At 37.7% G+C, this 20,052-nt stretch overlaps 1 protein-coding gene across 1 annotated transcript; it reads right to left on the reverse strand.

Annotated features, from left to right (window-relative positions):
- Positions 1-5: 5 nt before the first annotated feature.
- On the reverse strand, positions 6-19,348 carry LOC127441679 (AP-2 complex subunit mu-A). The gene is made up of 12 exons (XM_051699332.1): positions 19,220-19,348; positions 18,434-18,554; positions 11,196-11,461; positions 10,817-10,899; positions 8,939-8,944; positions 5,376-5,511; positions 5,148-5,292; positions 4,035-4,154; positions 3,825-3,960; positions 1,924-2,021; positions 1,723-1,834; positions 6-542 (listed from the first exon to the last, which is right to left on the reverse strand). Exons 2-12 carry the CDS (start codon positions 18,505-18,507, stop codon positions 408-410), a joined length of 1,311 nt encoding a protein of 436 aa, XP_051555292.1. The 5' UTR covers positions 18,508-18,554; positions 19,220-19,348; the 3' UTR covers positions 6-407.
- Positions 19,349-20,052: the final 704 nt, after the last annotated feature.

The following is a 20,052-nucleotide window of genomic DNA, read 5'->3' on the forward strand; positions in this document are numbered from 1 at the left end:
CACAGTGCTTTTCCCATTATATATTTATACTGAACTAGACTGTCACAGAGAGAGATACTGACAGAATGACCAATATGAGAATAACCACAGACAAAACTGACCATACTGAGCAGATGTGTAATAAGACCAACTACATCAAATGGGGAAGTTGGGGTTTAAAGATAGACATACACTGCAGAGAGACATTAACGGAGACCACCCACTCTGGTCTTAACCGAGCGCATCTCTCAGCTCTCCACTGGATCTGTTCATTACAGCACTTGTACAAACAAATACAGGATACTAGATTTCACATTTAGCATATTTTAGTAATTTGTCATTTTAATTCGCCCACAAATGTTGATGAGAGGGAAACATGGTATATATTTATAGGACAGATAACGCTGGTCCCTCAGCTCAGTGGCTCATTAGCAGCGCGTCTCATAGATTCCGCTGCGTCCAATGTATCGCACCCATTTAATGACATCATGGTCACTGTAGTTCAGTTTCGACTCGAATACTTTCAGGTAACGCACCTTCAACCCAGAGGGTGCAAATGGAACCTGAGAGAAAGGGAGGTAATGTACATTCAACATATGAAGTGGTCAAATGTGTCTGGCACTTTCCACAAATGTCCAATTAACAAAGCGATTTTAGGCACAAATCCCATGTTATTTGGAGTGAGAACTACTAGATAAGTTAGATAAACTTATCTAACATAACATTAACAATACAACAAATTTCTGTTACTTGCAACCCTCTAACACATTCTGGCCTATTTTAAAAGATGGACGAATAGATTATTGAAGGAAAAGAATTAAATCACAAAAAGCAGGGTTTCAAACTGTATTTAAACACGTGCCACATTTTTCTAACAGGGTTGTTAGATGAAGGGGAACACATTTTTTTTTAAGTACAAACCCTATTTTGTACCCTTTTCTTACAAAGTGCCATCTTAAGGGTGTGTTCACACTTGGCAGGTTTGGTTCGATTAAAACGATCTCTGGTGCGATTGCTCTGTTAGTGCAGTTTATTTGAACAAGTGTGAACACTGCCATCCGAACCTTGGTGCGCACCAAACAAGCGGACCGAGACCGCCTGAATAGCGGGTCTCGGTCCGCTTCCAAACGAACTCTGGTGCGGTTCGACTGATATATGAACGCAACATGGACCAAAGACGTCTAAACGGTCCAAAAACAGGAAGTCATTTGCCTAATACTGACCTCAAGCATACCTGGTTCTTCTCATCATTGGAGCTACGTTGCCCATTACAGTTCGATACAGGCGTCGGAACCACCGTCAGCAGTCCTTGCAGCATATCTTCGTTTGTGTGTGCAATGGAGGAATTCTTGGCACTGTTTTGACTCATTTACACATTTTATTAGCCCTTCGTTTGTTCTCAGCTGGTAAAAATAGGCCTACCACCATATATACATATATAAATATAACGAGCGCATTTCGCCCAGCAGCCAACATTGTTTTGGATGTTCGGCAAGTTCCGTCAAAAAATATATGTCATAAAATCTGTCCGATCAGGTTGTGACTTTTTCCTGATGCCTTTGGTTTTGTATCGATAGGTTCGGTGTTAAAAATGCCAGTGTGAACACTAAGCGAACCAGGTCTAAATGTATCATTTTCTTTTTTGGTCCGGACCAAGAGAAGCGAACTACAAGTGTGAACACACCCTAAGATATGGGATTGCTGAATAAACAACCAGCAAGAACAACTCCTCAATCAACGCACCTCAAAGTTCATGGAAATGGGTGGACGGGCCCACTTCTTCTTATCGTTAGTGGGCAGCAGCTCAATCTCAGCACTAATCTGAGACTCCTTCATTCCTGCCATGCGTTTGATCCTGAGGACACAGTTGAGCATGACATAAATATACATGCAAGAACTGGAGTGTGCTAGTCAGGAGGTTTAAAGAGATACATGAAGACTTACTTCCACACAATGGCGTTCTCACTGGCCTTGTACTTGGCTTTTCCTTTCATACAGATCACCTGCACTCCACTAGTGTTCAGAGGTGTTGGAATGCGCACCTGTTCAAAACAATCACTATTTAAAAAAAACAAAAAACAGCAATCACCTTAAAAACTTGTCTGTAAGCAAATGGAAATGTGTTGTCTTCTGCACGTGACAGATGTGCATCAGTTTATATGCTGCTTTGCGAGAAAGACTAAATTTTATTATTCAAAACAGACTTATCTGCTTAAGAAATTTTCTTGAAATGGAGAGAAAAAAAAATGATGGTCACATCAATGAGTGCAAAGATAACATGACAAACATCAGGCTTTTTAACATACACTATATAGCCAAAAGTATTCGCTCATCTGCCTTTAGACGCATATGAACTTAAGTGACATCCCATTCATAATCCATAGGGTTTAACATGACGTCGGCCCACCCTTTGCAGCTATAACAGCTTCAACTCTTCTGGGAAGGCTTTCCACAAGGTTTAGGAGTGTGTTTATGGGAATTTTTGACCATTCTTCCAGAAGCGCATTTGTGAGGTCAGACACTGATGTTGGACGAGAAGGCCTGGCTCGCAGTCTTCGCTCTAATTCATCCCAAAGGTGCTCTATCAGGTTGAGGTCAGGACTCTGTGCAGGCCAGTCAAGTTCTTCCACACCAAACTCGCTCATCCATGTCTTTATGGACCTTGCTTTGTGCACTGGTGCGCAGTCATGTTGGAACAGGAAGGGGCCATCCCCAAACTGTTCCCACAAAGTTGGGAGCATGGAATTGTCCAAAATCTCTTGGTATGCTGAAGCATTCAGAGTTCCTTTCACTGGAACTAAGGGGCCAAGCCCAGCTCCTGATAAACAACCCCACACCATAATCCCCCCTCCACCAAACTTCACAGTTGGCACAATGCAGTCAGACAAGTACCGTTCTCCTGGCAACCGCCAAACCCAGACTCGTCCATCAGATTGCCAGATGGAGAAACGTGATTCGTCACTCCAGAGAACGCGTCTCCACTGCTCTAGAGTCCAGTGGCGGCGTGCTTTACACCACTGCATCCGACGCTTTGCATTGCACTTGGTGATGTATGGCTTGGATGCAGCTGCTCGGCCATGGAAACCCATTCCATGAAGCTCTCTACGCACTGTTCTTGAGCTAATCTGAAGGCCACATGAACTTTGGAGGTCTGTAGCGATTGACTCTGCAGAAAGTTGGTGACATCTGCGCACTATGCGCCTCAGCATCCGCTGACCCCACTCTGTCATTTTAAGTGGCCTACCACTTCGTTGCTGAGTTGCTGTCATTCCCAATCGCTTCCACTTTGTTATAATAGCACTGACAGTTGACTGTGGAATATTTAGTAGCGAGGAAATTTCACGACTGGACTTGTTGCACAGGTGGCATCCTATCACAGTACCACACTGGAATTCACTGAGCTCCTGAGAGCGGCCCATTCTTTCACAAATGTTTGTAGAAGCAGTCTGCATGCCTAGGTGCTTCATTTTATACACCTGTGGCCATGGAAGTGATTGGAACACCTGAATTCAATTATTTGGATGGGTGAGCGAATACTTTTGGCAATATAGTGTACATCAAAGTGAACTGTCCGTGTTTTCACCCCAAAATCAAAAAGATCAAATTTTTACACCCCGTTACTATATTAACATTACTAGAATCTTTTTTGTTGTTTTTTTTTTTTAAACAAAATTTTGTGGATAAAATGCGCTAATTGCAATAATTAAGTCAAAATGCAAAAAACTCTTTATGGTCCTAAAATAGGCTTTACTTTTAGATTACAAAATATAATTTCTTAAGTTTTTCTTTTGATTTTGGGATGAAATATAAAATAGATTCACCCCAAAAACTTTTTAACCCATTACCTCTATTTTCTGTGCCAGGAGTGAGGGCTTGAAATTAGATTTGATGACAACTTTGACCTCCAGCTTTGTGCGTCCAACCTCTCGGACCAGCGGAATGACACGGAACGGCAGAATAATGTCCTTAGTGGTGCGATACCTGCATGCATAGATGTATGATGAGTGAGGACAGAGTCAATTCTACAATCAAATTCTGGAAAGTCTGCTGCCAACCTCATAAGCTCATATTCTCCATCCGGAGGAATGAAACTGATGCTGCGTTCAGAGTCGAACTTGCTGAGACGCACACATTGATGGAAAGTGCAGTCGTCGATGGCTATGGACTGTTTCCCACTGAAACAAAACAGTTTCATCTTTGAATCAGAGGACATTTCTATCAAAGTTAAATTAGCTAAATACTAGAACTAGTACGTACAATGAAATTATATCTACCTCTAACAAACACATCATATCTGAAAAATAAATGAATCAACTAGATTTTTACATTTTATGAAGAAAATGTGAGTGGTGATTGCCCGTGCAAAACTCACTGCCATGATGCTAGGGTGTTGAGAGTGGTTGCAAGTACATTGCAATGCGGTTGCTAAGGTGTTCTGAGTGTTTTTAAAAATGTTGCTATGTGGTTTTTAGGGTGTTCTGGGTGGTTGCTTACTTGCCAAAGTGAAAAGAACCATAATTGGTCCCAATATATGGCTCAGCTCCCTCCATTAATGCATTTCTACCAATGTTATCATCCACCAGGTGAAAATGGAAATTTTTATCACTTAGAAAAGTAATAGTACTAGTAAAAGTAATCTCTCTTCACAAAGCCGCATAATTTGAGTTGTCATTCATGTCCGCAGCACAAATGATATGGGACAGTTATGCGCTGAAGTTTAATACTTAAGAATATGGGGTTTGTCTAAATCCCTAACCCTACGTATGAGCAATAATAACAGCAATGCTTGCCTTTGCATAAATAAATTCACTTATTACTAATATTTCAAATTCTACAAAGAAAAGCAGAAGAAATTCTGATTAGGAATTGTGAGGCAAAAGCACAACAAACAAATAAATGGACAAATAGAAGTGCAGAGATACAATACCTTCCCCCTAACTCACTGTGGTAAAGCACAAAGAGAGACGCAACAAAAACAGACAGCTTCAAAAATCAAAAGAAATCAGTGGTGGGCACAACACAATTACAATCAAATATCTTTCAAAATCCTGGGTAGATATGCAAAACAAGACTCAAAAATCCAGACAAAAGACAAACAAAATTTGTAAAGCAAATAAGAGAGACACAGACAGCCAAAACTTAATTGCTGAACGTAAACATTTTCTAACCTTTTCCCCGGGTCATCTGTAGTTCCTCCCTTCCCCTGTTTATCAATTACGATTTTGTCGTTCATGCCAAACTTGCATTCAGGCATTCCACTTAGGTAGCTCTTCATCACCACACGACCAGAGACGTGGGCGCTCAGGACCTGACCTGATGGGGCAATGCACAGTAGTATGTGAATGGGTGGGCACTCATAACACACACTCCTCACACCTCAGTGAATGTGGTTTTACCTTGTGGAGACATGAGTAGATTGACGCTTTCCAGCACATCCAGGAAGAGCTCGTTGCGGCGATATTTGATGCCTTCACGACGCCAGCCGATCTGACCGGTCACCTGGCTGGTGATCTGAGACTGCTCCTCTTTAGTCTGCAAATTAACAATAATGGTCCATTGAGAATAGTTGTTAAAGTCCACTGACTGTACGGGGTGTGTGATCAACCGGTTAAAATTATATACTGGTAGAAATGTGTCAACCAGTAAAAATTTTAGAGTGTCGTCTATATCGCGGTTATGCAAAATGCTCCAGCATGGTACAAAATACGCATTCCAATCATAGTTTGCACTTAACATAATGACAGATCTGAGTTGTAAAAATGTAGTCATTGTCTATTTTTATCGGTCATTATTTACTTTTGCATTACTCATGGATATAATAGTGCCGTTTTTTCCCTTTACTGCTGGTAATGCTCAAGCTTTCCTACCTGCTGCTACAGAGAGAGAAGTGATTACACTGAGGATTTAATAAAGCATTATTAAATGACACCTTTATTAACCGTCCAATTATATCTAGTATAAGGTCATCAGTATAAAGTTAAGTATACAGTATATTGGTAGGAAAAATTCAAAACAAATACGTGATGGAGGGGTTAATTTGCTTCAGAATCAAAACAAACGCTTATAATGTTCAATTGGATAAGATTAATTTTTTGCTTGGAAAACGATGTCAAGGAGATAAAATAGCATTTTTAACCCTTGTGCGTCAATAAAAAAAAAAGTTACTCAGAGGTCCTTAAAAGGACAAAAATGTCCGTGTCAAAAAACTGCCATAATAATATTCTATATTAATATTATTTTCCACTTTCAATGAGTTAATTTTTTAACCAACATCAGTCCTGATCATAACTACCAAATATTCATTCATTTTCAGGATTTTAACCCTTTAAAATGCCAGTTTATTTAAATAATGCCACTGTTGTTCTTTATGAAAAAACAAAACAAAAAAAAGAATTATTTTCCATATACAAAATGCTAAGGGGAGAAATATTTTTTGGATTATCACAGTCTGGGATATGTCAATGTCAACAACATTGATTTTGATGCAGTATTATTTTTTGTGCAGTCAGATAAAAATATAAAATAAAATAAAATAAAAAAAAACACACCACTCACACTCAGGACCTTAGAGGACAAAAATGTCCGCATCAAAAAACTGCCATAAAAATATATATTAATATTATTTCCCACTTTCACTGACTTAGAATTTTCAACCAACATCAGTCCTGATCATAATAATGCCACTGTTGTTTTTTTTTTGTTTTTTTTTTTACACACACACACACACACACACACACACATACAAATTTCTCAATACACACATGCAAAACACACTCTGACATCCATACCAACACACCCACACAATTTTAGCTGCATCATTTATTCAACTGGCCTGCAGTGCTCTATAATACAGCAAACAGAAAATAGGGGAAAAGCATGTATTTGCTCCATAGGCTAAACATGAGGAACATGGCGCCATCTGGTGGAAAATATCAAAAATGTAAATTTTGAAGCCAGTGCTCCGGAATGAAAGCATAATATCTTAGAATTCATAATTTTATGCTTTAATGGCATTGGGATCAAATATTGCAGTTTCAATGGGTTTCAGTAGGGACATTTTTGTCCTGAAAGTCATGAGTGTAACTATTTCATGTACACAGATGTATTCTAGAAACTGAGGTTGAAATATCAAAATTCAAAATTCCCCCCAAAATACACACCTTTGGCAAAATTTATGCCGTTTGCATGAACACAGCCAAAATGATCGAAAAAACAAAAATGAAAAAGGTCGCACAAGGGTTAATAATTCTTTACTGATTAAGAAGTTTAATTGCAATATAATTGCAATTAATAAAAAAAAGTAGTTTTTTTAAATGTGCAAAATGTTTGGACTTTGGACATAAGGTCTATTTTAAATAAAAGAGGAACTTAAATTATTTTTCAGACATTTATAAATTTTCTATAAAAATGTGTACATTGTGATATACAGCTCTGGAAAAACTTTAAGAGACCACTGCACAATTATCAGTTTCTCAGGATTTACTATTTATAAGTACTGTATGTGTTTTGTTTTATTCTATAAACTACTGACAACATTTCTCCCAAATTCAAAAAACAAACTGAGCATTTATTTGCAGAAAATGACGACTGGTCAAAATAACAAAAAAAGATGCAGTGTTTTCAGACCTCGAATAATGCAAAGAAAACAAGTTCATATTCATTTTTAAACACAATACTAATGTTTTAACTTAGGAAGGGTTCAGAAATCAATATTTGGTGGAATAAACCTGATTTTCAATCACAGCTTTCACGCGTCTTTGCATGCTCTCCACCAGTCTTTCACATTGCTGTTGGGTGACTTTATGCCACTCCTGGTGCAACAATTCAAGCAGCTCAGCTTTGTTTGATGGCTGGTGGCCATCCATCTTCCTCTTGATCACATTCCAGAGGATTTCAATGGAGTTCAGGTCTGGAGATTGGGCTGACAATGACAGGGTCTTGATCCGGTGGTCCTTCACAAAGATGAATCCAGCCTTGCTGAAGCATCCCCAGATCATCAACGATCCTCCACCAAATTTCACAGTGGGTGCGAGACACTGTGGCTTGTAGGCCCCTCCAGGTCTCCATCTAACCATTAGATGACCAGGTGTTGGGCAAAGCTGAAAACTGGACTCAGAGAAGATGACCTTACTCCAGTCCTCTACAGTCCAAACCTTATGGTCTTTTGCAAACCTCAGCCTGGCTCTTCTTTGCTTTTCATTGATGAAGGGCTTTTTTTCTAGCTTTGCACGACTTCAGCCCTGCCCCCGGGAGCCTGTTTTGAACCGTCCTCACCATGCACATGCACCAGCTGCCGTTTGCCATTCACTTGATGTCATCCTACGGTTGAGGAGTGACATTCGAATGAGTTGGCGGTCATCCCGGTCAGTGGAGAGTTATTTTTTCCTCTGTGGGTCTGAAGCTCGGTTGTCCCCAATGTCTTCTGCTTGATGTTGTTCTTTTGAACCGCCATCTTTGAAATTTAAGGATGGAAGCAACCTGATGCTCACTGTATCCCTCTGCCAGTAAAGCCAGAATTTAACCCTTCCTTTCCTCACTGAAAACTTTTCAATCTCTTTTGGCATGGTAAATAGCTATTTTTTTATTCCAATTAATTTTGAGGTACTACTAGCTCTGTTTTTGCCTTCCAGCTGGTCCTATTGCAAGAGGATAGTGATGACCACAGCAGTGGTTTTTATACTTTTCCTTGTTAAATAAGATTTGGTTCAGGTGATCACCTAATCAGTACCTCATTAAGTAGAATGAGGTGTGCTTGTGCTGGAATTCAACAGACACTGGCAGCCATTCCATTCCAAATTTGAGTTAATTTTTTCCAGAGCTGTATATTGTTATCGACCAGAAAAAAATATGAATATCATGATATACATTTACTCCTACAGACTTTGCTGTGCTTCTTTCAACCACAAGTATAGTCTTTGAAGAATACAAATATATCTATGAAGAATATAAAATGATATACCTGATGCTGCAGTCAGACAGGTCCAGAAAAGCAGATGGGAAAAAAAGGAAAATGTATATTAGAAATAATATTCACACTCAACATGAGGCAAACATCTTTACCAATATATTACAGAATAGACAGGCAAATAATATAGCAAACAGGAAGACTTAACAGATGCTCTCTGTATGATAAAGGATTGAATGGTACTGCTAACAAGTCTGCATATTCAGCACGAGTTGATTATTATTACAAAAATGCTGTTTGCAAAAACATGTTTGCTTCACTTTTTTATTACTATGGCTTCAGAGTTTACTTAGATGACCTGCTTTCTCATTAATTGAACTCTAGGAAATATAAATTCACACATAAAAGGAAATGTAAAAAATTTTGATACAAGGATCAAAAATATATAACACTGTGAGAAAATGTGACTGTATACGCACAGTCCTACACAGTAATTTGCATACTATTCTCATTTAAGCTGAGATAGCGTGCCAAACAATACACACACCCTAATGTGATTTAAATGAAGCTATTTAAATAGAACATTGATCTTGTTTTGCACATTTTCTTGGTTCTCAATTGATACTCAAGAACTTGCAGTACAAAAATAGTGTTGTTAGATGACTTTTAATACTGAGATTAAAGGTAGACCAATATATCGGTTTTACCAAATAATCGGTGCTGATAGTTGCTTTTTGGAACTATAGTTATCAGCAGAAGTCTATGCAGATATTTGCTAATTAACGTTTTTTTTTTTCATGATTCCGGTTCCAATTTGGATTCATTTTAACGATTCTGGTTCCTTAACGGTTCTAGTAATGATTCCGGTCATTCTTTTAGAACTTTTGAGGAATAATTATTTGATGAGATTACTAATCTTCTCATTATTACATGAAAAATAAAATTCTTACTGTATTTACTCTGTATCTAACTCTGATGTCAGATTACAAATCAGAAATAAATTTAATACAATTCTTGTAAAAGGTGTGTTCTTGCAGACTTTGAGACATTAATACAATGATTTTTTTAAATAAAAAGATATAAAACAAACAAGAAATGTGATGCCATAATTAATTTATTCTTTTATAAAATTCCACTTATTACAACAAAACTTGTGTATCTTTAATTATACATTGTCATCTGAAACACCAGTCAGTAACTGCACTGCTTGATTTAATAGATACACAGGCCATCATTAAATAAACAGTAACTGTTCCAGAGACAGTTTAGACAGTATTCTGTAGCCTAATGTTGTACTTCAGGCTTGTGAGATTTCAACAGTTGTTATTTCATTTCCAATTGGACATTCATAACTTGCGCATCGTACCGGAAGTGCCATATGTTTCACACTGCAGATTCAAAAGAACCGGCTCCCTTGAATCGTTCTTTCGGGAATCGGTCTATACTGGAAGCGGCGTATGTTTCACGCTGTAGATTCAAAAGAGCCAACTTATAGAGTCATTCATTTGGGAATCATAATACACTGGGAGCACTTGTGTTTTACAGAACTGTTAACGGAACCGAAAGTCATGATGATCAAACGATTCCGGTATATTTTTTTAAAGAAAACAATGCTGAGCAAGAACCGGTTTTCGATTCCCAACCCTAGTTAGGAAAAGAGAAACTAAGAACATGTTTTAACATTCTATAAATCAATTTTTAAAACTATTGGCCGATTAATTAATGTAATTTAATTTATTAATCAGTCTTTTCCACCAACTTAGTTATCAGTATTGGAGATTACTGTAATAAAAAAGTATTTTGTATTTACACATCTGCAAGTCCTAAATTAGCTATTACGTTAATTATCTAAAATGCTTAATTCACATAAACATCAGCAGTATGACATTTGTTGCGGTTAGAATTAAGACTAGTGAAACAGCCCCATCTTACCTGGCCTTTGATGCCCTGCTGGGTAATAAAAGTCTTGAGTGCACCAGTCTCTGAGTTCTGGGGGTATCCAAAGTCCAGGATCTCTGTCCACACAAAGACAAACAATCAAATGAATCATTCTGCTGGAATGAGACAATCTACGCTTCAAGAAACTTTGTTTCAAATACACTGGACCTCCTCGACGTTTCATTTACGAAACCATTTATTTATTCAGCTGGTGAACAAGGTTTACTGCAGAGCTTGTGGTTTAAGGTGCATCTTACTGCCAACAGTAGAAGACTGCCAGGCAAGCATGCCATTAGGAGAAGGGCGAGTTTGATTTTAGGCAGTGCGGAAAGAATCAATTAAAAAACAAAGAACACTTTTGATCCAGTCCTACCATCCAGCAACTCGTAGATGAGCACAAAGTTGTTCTTGATATTCTCCTCACTGATCTTCCCAAAGTAGGCAGTCATGACATCACACATCTTGTAGAGGAACTCGAACACCATAGCAGCGTTGACATTCTGCTTGGTGACGGCAGCCAACCAGATGTTGGAGCGTTTGACGTGGAAGAAACTGGTGCGGGCGATGTTGGTGACAGGGGAGCGCACCTGCTGACGGGCATGGATCACATTCACGCGGAATGCATCCACGGCATTACGTCTGTGGAGGAGGATAAGAGCGTGAAGTCAAGGTGGATTTAATGGAGTTGGGCAGGAAGAGTGAGCACATGGTCACCATCTGCCAGTAAAGCCTTAAAGGCAAACACTCCTTTTGTTTGCAGTTTGCACAGCAGATAAAGCATTAAAGACCAGATTCAAATCAAGTTAATGTCAATCAACTGAATTTGTAGCATTATTTAATTGTAGATTATCACAAAAAACGGCCATTGTTTATTTGTTTAACAAAAGCAAAAATCGCTGTCACAGCAAGGTGCTTATAATGGAAGTAGTGTTGCCAAAAGTACCGGTACTTCGGTACCAAGTCGGTAGTAAAATAAAAAAAGATGTCACGATACCAGTGTTTCTGCAGTACCGGTAGTTTCAAGCACTGACTCAATTCGGTCCCAGCATGCTCGCTGATACCCAGCTGCTTTCAAATGCTTACATGCTTGAGCGTGTGCTCTGTTACTCCTTTCAAACTAAAATGGAATAATTAAATGAAAATCATGACATGTCCTAGTGTGATTATCAAAGCGCAAAAGGATGTGATTTAATTACAGTCTGCATGTGCTGTGTGCTTCACGCTCATACGCTTTAAACACCACATTTAATAAGCATTGCGTGCTGTAATTGTTGTAGTGGACGACAGAAGAGAGTGCTCACTCACTGTGACGTGCACAGCGCCTACAGACTATATATTTATATAATTAAATTGCAGCAATTTGCGCTTCAATAATCACCTTGGGCCATATAACCAATGTCTTCTTCGGAAGTGTGAAACTACCATCAAAACACAGAGAAGGAAAAGATTTTATGTCTAAATAAAAGCTTGATTAAAAATAAAAGCTCAACCGGTGAAATTGAAGAAATGTATCACTACTGTATAGTATAACGTAATATTTACTTATAATAATAATAATTATTATTATTATATGTAAGAAATATATCATAAGAGTGCTGTACGTTCAAAATATCATAATATATTTTATAGAGCCACTCAGAGTGCTGAAACATTAAATAATATTATAAAATCAAAATATGAATATAATGCGTCCATGTCTAAAAATGTTTTACAAATATTTAAGTTATGCAGCAATATTTTGAACTAGAAGATAAACCGCAAAAACTACTTGCTCGCCAGTTGAGACATGCCCAAGCATCTCGAGCTATACACTCAATAATCGGATAGTGGCAAACTCTTCTATTGATATAAATAGGTGTTTTGCTAAATTTTATGAAGATGTATATCAGTCCCAGGAGAATACAACTTCAAACACAGCAATTACTTTCCTAGCCAATTTGAATCTTCCAAAATTAAATGAAATGAAGTAAAACATTGAGATGCAGATATAAGCCTTAAAGAGATTAATAAAGCAATTTTTTTCTTTTCCAAATATCAAATCCCCTGGCCCAGATGGGTTTACAATTGAGAAATTTAGTGATATAATTTCCCCCTTTCTTGTACGCATGTATAAACATAGTGGCAATGCCTCTGAGCTGCCTCCTACTTTATATAGGGCCAATATAACTTTGATTCCCAAACCAGGACATGATCCCTTATTGGTCTCATTTTATCGTCCTATTTCGCTGATCCCAATAGAAACAAATTGGGAAAATACTGGCAAATCGTCTGAGAAGCCACATTTGCACTTTACTGGCTTTATGCCTGGCAGACACATTTTTTAATTTGCATCGTCTTTTTAACATTTTATATGCCAAAAGTTATACAGACACAGCTATCATTTCTCTTGATGCGCAGCATGCCTTTGACCAGGTAGAATGGTCATACATGAGATCTGCCATAGAAGCATTTGGATTTGGGCCTGTCTTTAAGGGCTGGATTGAAACTATCTATGCTCACCCTGTTGCGTCTATTATCACAAACCAGAATGTGTCTCCTCCCTTTAAAATATGCAGAGGAACGCGACAGGGCTGCCCCCTCTCACCTTTTTTGTTTGCGATTCTTATTGAACCCCTGGCTGTGAGTATAAGGCAGCATCAAGATATTAGTCCAATAAATATTGAAGGTTCCCCCACCATCTCTCATTATACGCAGATGACATTTTATTATATATTTCTGACCCTCAAAAGTCTGTCCCTTCAGTTTTGTCTTTGATTAAAATATCTGGAACCTTTTTTGGCTTTACAATTAACTGGGAAAAGAGCGAATTAATGACCATTACAAGAATAGACCCACAATTCTTGAATTCCAAGAATTTAAAAAAAAGCACAATTCTTTTGTGTATCTCGGGGTTACAGTTACTAAAGAGCCCAAAGATCTACTCAGAATAAACTGGCAAAGAATATTAGATCAGTTAAAGTGAAATATTGAATTTTGGAGGATGCTGCTCATGACAGTGACAGGTGGGATTAACTCGATCAAGATGGTGGCACTCCCTCAATTTTTTTACATTTTTCAGGCAATTCCCTGTTTTATCCCACAAAGTTTTTTTAAACAATTAGATGCTGTAATTGTGCCTTATTTGTGGGATTATAAGAGTGTGCGAATATCTAAGCAGCATCTATGTAGGGGGCCTGGGTAGCACAGTGGTAAAAGACGCTGGCTACCACCCCTGGAGTTCACTAGTTCGAATTCCAGGGCGTGCTGAGTGACTCCAGCCAGGTCTCCTAAGCAACCAAATTGGCCCAGTTGCTAGGGAGGGTAGAGTCACATGGGGTAACCTCCTCGTGGTCGCTATAATGTGGTTCGTTCTCGGTGGGGCGCGTGGTGAGTTGAGCGCAGATGCCGCGGTGGATGGCGTGAAGCCTCCACACGCGCTATGTCTCCATGGCGATGCGCTCAACAAGCCACGTGATAAGATGCGTGGGTTGATGGTCTCAGACGCGGAGGCAACTGGGATTCATCCTCCGCCACCCGGATTGAGGCGAACCACTACGCGAACACGAGGACTTAAAAAGCGCACTGGGAATTAGGCATTCCAAATTGGGTGAAAAAGGGGAAAAATCCAAAGAAATTACAAAAAAAATTATAAAAAAGAAGCATCTATGTAAAGCTAAGAAATATGGAGGGTTTAGCCTACCGCAGTTCAAATATTATTACTGTGCAGCTAATCTAAGCGTTTTCTCCTGGTGATAAAAACAGCCCATTAATGTACATGGAGATCCTTCCTGGCTAAGGATGGAACAAGCATTTTGCAATAAGACAACTCCTGCTGCTCTTCTCAATAGTCCTAATAAAACTGATAAAGCCTTATATGATAATCACTTTGTTATAAATAATGCTCTAAAAATATGGAAGCAAATTAAAACTTGTATAAAAGCTCCTGACATGTATCTAGATAGCCCTATAATTCATAACCATGCTTTTCCTCCTAGTTTGCTTGACTTAGATTTTACACAATGGGAGAAGGATGGCATTCAAAACATAAAGGATCTATATATAGTTGGGAAATTTGCCTCATTCGAGCAATTAAGAAGGGCCTTTAATATCAATACCTCTAGTTTGTTTAGATACTTACAAGTTAGGGACTTTGTGAAGAAACAGCTTTAAAATGTTAGTGTGATGAATCAGCATGACACACTTGAAGAAATGAATAAGTTCAATCCTTTACATCAGGGAGCAGTGTCGTCTTTTCACAGCATTATGTTAAAGCAAGATATCACAAATACAACTGTGGTTAATACAGGCCTGGGAAACAGAACTGGGTTAAGAGATTAATTCAGATAGTTGGGAAGAATGCCTTGGGAACATACACGCTTGTTCAGTTAATGTAAGGCATAATTTGATTCAGTTCAAAACTTTGCACAGAATATATTTATCTAAAGTGAAGCAACATCGCTTATTCCCAAAGGTTTCTCCACTCTGCAACAGATGTAAGTTAGCAGAGGGTTCTTTGACTCACACACTATGGCCGTGCCTTAAACTACAGGAATATTGGGAGAGTGTACTTGACTGTTTTTCTAAAGCATTCAAAAAGTATATTGAACCTTGTCCACTCACAGCTATTCTTGGTATATCTAGTAATCTCAAGATGTAGACATACAGGAAAGACAAGCTATATTATTTGGTTTGATAATTGCTAAGAGATTGATTTTGCGAACGTGGAAAACTGATTTAGTGCCTAAGTTTGAAATGTGGGCTAAAGATCTTGTAAATATGCTTGCATTGGAAAGGCTGAGATACATTAATAATGACAGACTTAAAGTATTTGACAATGCTTTCTTAGCCCACTGACCCGTTACTGCCTAACTTATTAGCACTTGATGACTGATGACCGTAATCACTGATAATATAATGAAAACTGTGCCTAAATTATTAGACGGCTGACAATACTCAGGATAATGCGCTTAGTTATTTTATTTATTTATTGTTACTGTGTTTTTTGTTTTTATTTGTAATTACTATTTTTATAATGGTTGTACAAATTCTATTACTATTTTAGTTTATAATTCTATGAATGAATGATCCAAACATTTACAAGCTTGCATTTTGTAGCTTTATCTGTCCAATGATAATTTGTCTTTGTATGCATTTATCTCTCAATTGTTCTGTGGTTTTTGTTTTTGTTGTAGTTCTTAGTTTTGTGTTTGTTTGTTCTGTGAAAAAGCAAAAACACCTAAATATATGTGAAAAAACATACCGATTAGAAGTTTTTATAAATTTTTCATTTATAATGTGATGTTCTGTTGTGCTAAAAATAAGACCAATTTTGTGTTTTAGATTATACTGTGAGGATCTTTACCGAAGTACTTAATTTAATAATAATAATAAAAAAAATTTAATGGTATGTTGAAATGTAATTGTTCTTCTGTTGTTGATGAAATTGAATTAAACTTTAAAATATGGAAAGGAAAAACACAGAATTTGGGGGGAATCACTTAATTGAAGAACACGTCAAGGAAACATGTAATTGTTTTAATGTATTATTTTCATTGATACATTTAACTTTGTTAAATTGGTTAAAGGAGTGTGTTCAATTGCATATTGTTTTTTTTTTTGTTGTTTTTTTTTTGTGGTATCGAAATTGGTATGGAGAATCGTGTAATTTAACTGGGATTGGTACCGACAACTTAAAATGTTGTTATCGTGACAACACTAAATTGAAGTGAATAGGGCCAGTTCATAAATGATAAAATACTCACTGTTTCAAAAATATAGCCAAAAGACAAAAACATTATACAGGCTAACATGATTTCAGTGATAAAATAAATTACTAAACTTATCGGTCTGAAGTTATATCCAATATTACAACTTTGTTGCAGTGATGACGTAACGGTGGTAAAACCTACAAGCTATTATTTATCACATTATGTTAACGTATAATGTTTACGTCTTGTGGCTACACTTTTGAAAGTGTGTATATTAGCCTTTACGGGCTGGCTCCATTCACTTCCCTTGTAAGTGCCTTACTTTAACCATGTTTTTGTTTCTTTTTTTAAATAAACAAGGGACAAGTTGAAATCATTTTTGTGCTAATCAACATTGTGCTACAAAGGTTGTCAATTGAGCTTAACTTGTATTGAACCCGGAACATCCTTTAAAGAACCTCAAAAACTGCATACAATTTACAAAACGAGTCCAATTAAATCTTTTTTCTTTATAAATTCCTAATTCATTTTGATGACAGATATTCTTAAAACTCATGACTAACATGAGAATAGTCCTGTAATGGCAAACATTTCATTTAAAAAGTGCACGTTATTGATCAAAATCTCCAATGTATAGAAACTAAAAAAAATTACTAAAAAAAGACTTGTCATGCCTGAATGCAATCAAAAAAGGGGCATTTTCATGGTAAAAAAATAATATATATTTGGTTGACTGCGGTATGTCAGGTGACATGCTTAGGGGTCATTGAATTGTTGCCATGGGTACAGTGACATGCGTCAAAGTCATTGATTGGCTGTTTGTTGGGATATACATGCTTCCGAGTCACTGGTTGCAGCAGGACTGCTTACCTACTGCTACAGTAGCCAGAGGAAAAAAAAATGAAACATAGGACAAAGACAATAAGGGAAATAATGAAAAGGAAAAAGAAGAGACAAACATAGGCTGTATATGTAAATGGACAACAGTTCTGCAAACACACACCAATTAGATCTTGTTATGAACAAATATCCTTGTACTAGAGTTTGATGAACTCTACAAACCCAATACCTCCCCATTCATAGGCACAAAAAATGAAATGTAGCTGGTCATGATGATGGAATGGAATAAAAGGAAAAATAAGCAAACAGAGGAATGTTTTCCTGTCTTCTTCTAACATCCTGTAGTCTATCCTTTTTCCCTGCCCTTACAGGAAACTCCCAATGACACAGAGTTTAAACGCTGCTGAGCATGTATGATTAAAAAAACACCGCTCTTTTCAGCCTGCACATTTTCTGGACCACAATAAAATGCTGTCAATATGCCAAATCTGATGTTAAAGATGTACTGTAATTTCAGCACCACTAGCAGCACCAAATAGAATTTGAAAGAAAATAAATGCTTGCCAATGCAATATGAAAGCCCACCAAAACAATACAATTAAGCAATATCTTTTTGTTGCCGCCCACTAGTGGCACCGAAATTGCACACCTCACCTTTAATGCTGTATTTAAAGGGATAGTTCATGGATTTAGACATTGGAGTCGTAAGGACTACTTTTATACTGCCTTTATATGCTTTTTGGAGCTTCAAAGTTTTGATCACCATTCACTTGCATTGTATGGACCTACACAGCTGAAATATTCTTCTAAAAATCTCCGTTTGTGTTCTGTAGAAGAAAGAAAGTCATACATATCTGGGATATCATGAGGATGAGAAAATGATGAGAGAATTTTCATTTTTGAGAGAACTATCCCTTTAATTTTCCTACAACTATCTTTGTTTAAAGATCATCTATTCCCCTAAAGTGACTCAACGGTTTTTAGAAAACTACTCATATTTCTCTGACATATTATTAGCTAGTCCTTGCACTGGAGAACGGCAGCAGTTTTAGGATTATTTCCCACCCATGGCCATCACACTCACCCTATATCATCACGGTAGACACGAGAGATGAGCACCTCCCCTTTATGGTTGTAGATGAACAATCCTCCAATCATGGTGGCGATGTCCCTCAGACCTCACGTTTCATGATGGGCTCTCACTCCTGTAGATCACAAGAGAATCAGCATGACAGAACAGCTCTGTGAGACCTTGATAAGATGCTTTGAGACATTCAGCCCTGCAGTAAGACTAGATAAAGCCGTTAGGACGCTGAACGGTGTTACAGTTGGGGCTTCTGTTTAGGAGATAACAAGACTTGATATTGTAACAGACAGCTCTGACAATACAATAACATATTTCATCCATGTTAAAAGCACACTAATGACACCTAAATACAAGCGTGCATAGCTAAACAGTGACTTGACCTGCTCTTCAATCACAAAACATCGTCAAAATCGCGATACTATGTCAATACAAAGGGTTTGTTTTGGAAAACTCTTAACGGCAAATGACGTTCCTGTTCATTCAGTGCAGTACAGCGCAGAGCAGGAAGTGTCCGTCTCGTGCGGTTTAATCGCGGCATAATTGGTACCATAAACCGTTCGTGTTTTCCACGGTAACATTTTAAATGCGTTAACAGCGCACCCGTCGTCTTGTAGCCCATGTTAATTATTCAAATTCACGAAGCATCATTAATAGTTAGTGAGCTCGTTTATTCCTTCCCTCGAGACCCGTGTCGAAATATCGCTCGTAATTTCAAGGATGCAAAATATCCCTGCGGGCTAAATTTCAATTATATTTGTTCTGTAGTTACAAATATAACCATACCTCCTTAGTGTCCGCACGAATAGGCGCGGAATGGACCCTTTCCTTTCCGTGCAATTTTTCGGGATCTAAAGGATTAGCAGGACACTGGCAGCAGACAGTCCCTCCCTCAGTCAGGAAGTCAGCTGACTGCACTCACTCTGCGCATGCGTATTACGGGAACCCACGCAAGCACGCAAGATGAAAATCATTTTCATGTCCTTTTGTTTTGGGTGGAAAAGAAGGCCCTTTCGATTATAATCATTTATTCTTGCATGCCCGTACGAAAAAATAAAGGGGGACAAAAAAAAAAAAAAAAAGAAAAACAGAATGGCGAAGACTTTTCTTATGAATATTAATTAGGTCACGATGACGTTACTTGGTGAAGCGCCCAATCACGTAACCGGTAGTCGTATGATGCGGACAAATGCTCAATGACAGATAACAGGTTAAGGGCCATTCTTCAGCACAATTTTAGATGTTTTCTAAAGAGGAGAGCTGTTTTGTGATCAGCATGGAGGAAATGCCGCATATCACCTCTCATGAAATAAGAAAGTCCGAGCCCCATGTTTAGAATAATCTGTCAAAAAGAGCAGAAATAGACTATACATTATTATTATTATTATTATTATTATTATTACAAATATTAAATGAACGTTAAGCGTACGAACATTAAACGTTATAAGTAACGTGTTTTGTGCCCTGCAAGTTCTTCATCATTAACTGTATGTTAAGAGGCAAATTTTGAAATTTATTTATTTATTAAAAATGTCAGATTAATGAGGCATGGTTGGGTTTGTCACGATTCACTCCTACTGCTACAGTAAAAGAAATGGAAAACATTAATTCCTCTTTTT

This window comes from Myxocyprinus asiaticus, chromosome 5 (genome assembly GCF_019703515.2).
Source record: "Myxocyprinus asiaticus isolate MX2 ecotype Aquarium Trade chromosome 5, UBuf_Myxa_2, whole genome shotgun sequence".
NCBI classification, from domain to species: domain Eukaryota; kingdom Metazoa; phylum Chordata; class Actinopteri; order Cypriniformes; family Catostomidae; genus Myxocyprinus; species Myxocyprinus asiaticus.

Excerpts from the sequence above, each read along its gene's own strand:
- LOC127441679 (XM_051699332.1), bottom strand. The coding sequence starts at position 18,507 with ATGATTGGAGGATTGTTCATCTACAACCATAAAGGGGAGGTGCTCATC. Across the intron at positions 11,462-18,433 it reads GTCTACCGTGATGATATAGG|ACGTAATGCCGTGGATGCAT; the intron begins GTGAGTGTGATG and ends CCTCCTCCACAG. Across the intron at positions 4,155-5,147 it reads ACAGATGACCCGGGGAAAAG|TGGGAAACAGTCCATAGCCA; the intron begins GTTAGAAAATGT and ends GTTTTGTTTCAG.